Consider the following 1,707-nt stretch of genomic DNA (forward strand, 5'->3'; position numbering starts at 1 on the left):
CATTACTTGCTGAAACAAATTTGCAAGTGAATCAGTGCTCGCATCGTTTAATGATTCGCGTTGAATCAGCGCCTTCAGCTTCTTACCTTGAACAAAATCGCTTCTCGCCATTGCATTGTAATAGCGATCAAACGCCTTTTGCGCTGTCTGATTATCGGAGAAAAAGCCACTCATAATTGATTTTGATCAGGTCACGTATATTGAAGATGATTAAAAAATGTCTAATAAGAATTACATCCGATTCTTAGTTCTGAACCGGGCCTTGGGAGACCGTGCCCATAGCCGTATCAACGCTTGCAACAACTTCACGCAATACGTGGTAATAAACGCGAGAGCTTAGCTATAGTTGGAAGTACAAGACACAATGATAATCTTACTGGCATCATCTTCACTTGGAAGACGACGACCGATATCAACAGCAACAAATCGGTAAAGCGATTCCCATTGACGCTGAGATAGAAAACAGCGGACGTTACATCATCAAGGCCACCACCAACACCCGACTTCGACATCTCTTGCAAAAAAATCATATCCAAAACTCACGGGGTTGTTCCAAATGGGGACGTTTCCAACTGTGATCTGCAGATTTTTCAATGCAGCAAAATGACTCGTCGTAGCTGGAACTGTCGAGAATGGGCTGCGGAACGGATTAACTACATCCGACACAGTAGCACCTGCGGTTGGATTGGTAATAACAGGGTTGCATGATCAAACGCTTTGGATTAGCAATGCCATTACTGACCGTCCAAGCTCCTGGAGCAGCTGTGAATTTATTTGTAGTTCGTTCGAGGTAGCGGAATGTTTTCTTTTGAGCCAATGCATGGTCGGCGCTTGGGTTGGGCGAGTAGGTTGGAACGAGAAGACGCGAGAACGATTGCGATGGGGTGATACCAGTTCCAGCAGTTGGAGTACCATCAATGTCGGGTGTAATCGTAAGAGTTACAGCAGATGCAGGGAGCGCAAGCCCGCCGGCCAAGACGGTTGTTGTTGCACCACTACTTAAATTCTAAAGAACTGGGCACGTGTTTCCGAAATTCGTATTATTGCTCAAACTAGCAATAGTAGGAGGCGCAACGACACCTGCAGTACCAGCTGTAGCTAAAGTAGTAGATGAACTGCTGCAATTGAGGTAAATGAAGTTGCGCGTGTTTTTCTGCATTAGGCATTTCTTTGAATAGTCAGAGATATCCCGCAATTTAATGCAAGCCAGATAATGCGCGACGTAAAATGGCGATCCAGCAGCAAAGGCGCCAGCAGGAGTCACATATACTTTCGATACAGCCTGAAAATTTGCGCTGCCTCCCATAACATCAATGCAATTTTCGAGCTTTGTTGGTCAAGGGCAGTAAAGAGCGATCGTTCGGCGGCGCCTCGATTCGAGTAGGTGTTAGCCAAGCCAAACTCACCGACACTACTAGTAGCTGTCATAAACGACGAAGTGGCCAAGTTTTCGTGTCTCTCCGCTAGACCGTTGGATCGTTGGCGTGGTATATTCATCCAATACAGAGTTGCTGGTTGGACCATGTTTTACATACTTGTTTTAGTCCGTTTCAGTGATAGCCTTGAACGTTGTTATCACATTCTCATGAGCTTGATTCGTTTGTACGGTGGCTCCGTCAATAAAACCTGAACACTGTCAATGAACTGCCATGTTCCGGCATTTGGAACCAATTGATCAATGGTACAGGCAGCAGTCGAAGTGACCGA

General features: G+C 45.7%; 1 protein-coding gene across 1 annotated transcript; it reads right to left on the reverse strand.

Moving 5' to 3' along the window:
• Positions 1 to 244: 244 nt before the first annotated feature.
• On the reverse strand, positions 245 to 1,166 carry PITG_04347 (uncharacterized protein; the record flags this gene model as incomplete). The annotated part of the gene is made up of 5 exons (XM_002905940.1): positions 245 to 303; positions 357 to 450; positions 511 to 653; positions 697 to 998; positions 1,054 to 1,166. The coding sequence occupies 5 exons, from the start codon at positions 1,164 to 1,166 to the stop codon at positions 245 to 247; spliced, it is 711 nt and encodes a 236-aa protein (XP_002905986.1).
• Between the last annotated feature and the right edge of the window lie 541 nt (positions 1,167 to 1,707).

Source organism: Phytophthora infestans, genomic scaffold, assembly GCF_000142945.1.
Source record: "Phytophthora infestans T30-4 supercont1.5 genomic scaffold, whole genome shotgun sequence".
NCBI lineage: Eukaryota > Oomycota > Peronosporomycetes > Peronosporales > Peronosporaceae > Phytophthora > Phytophthora infestans.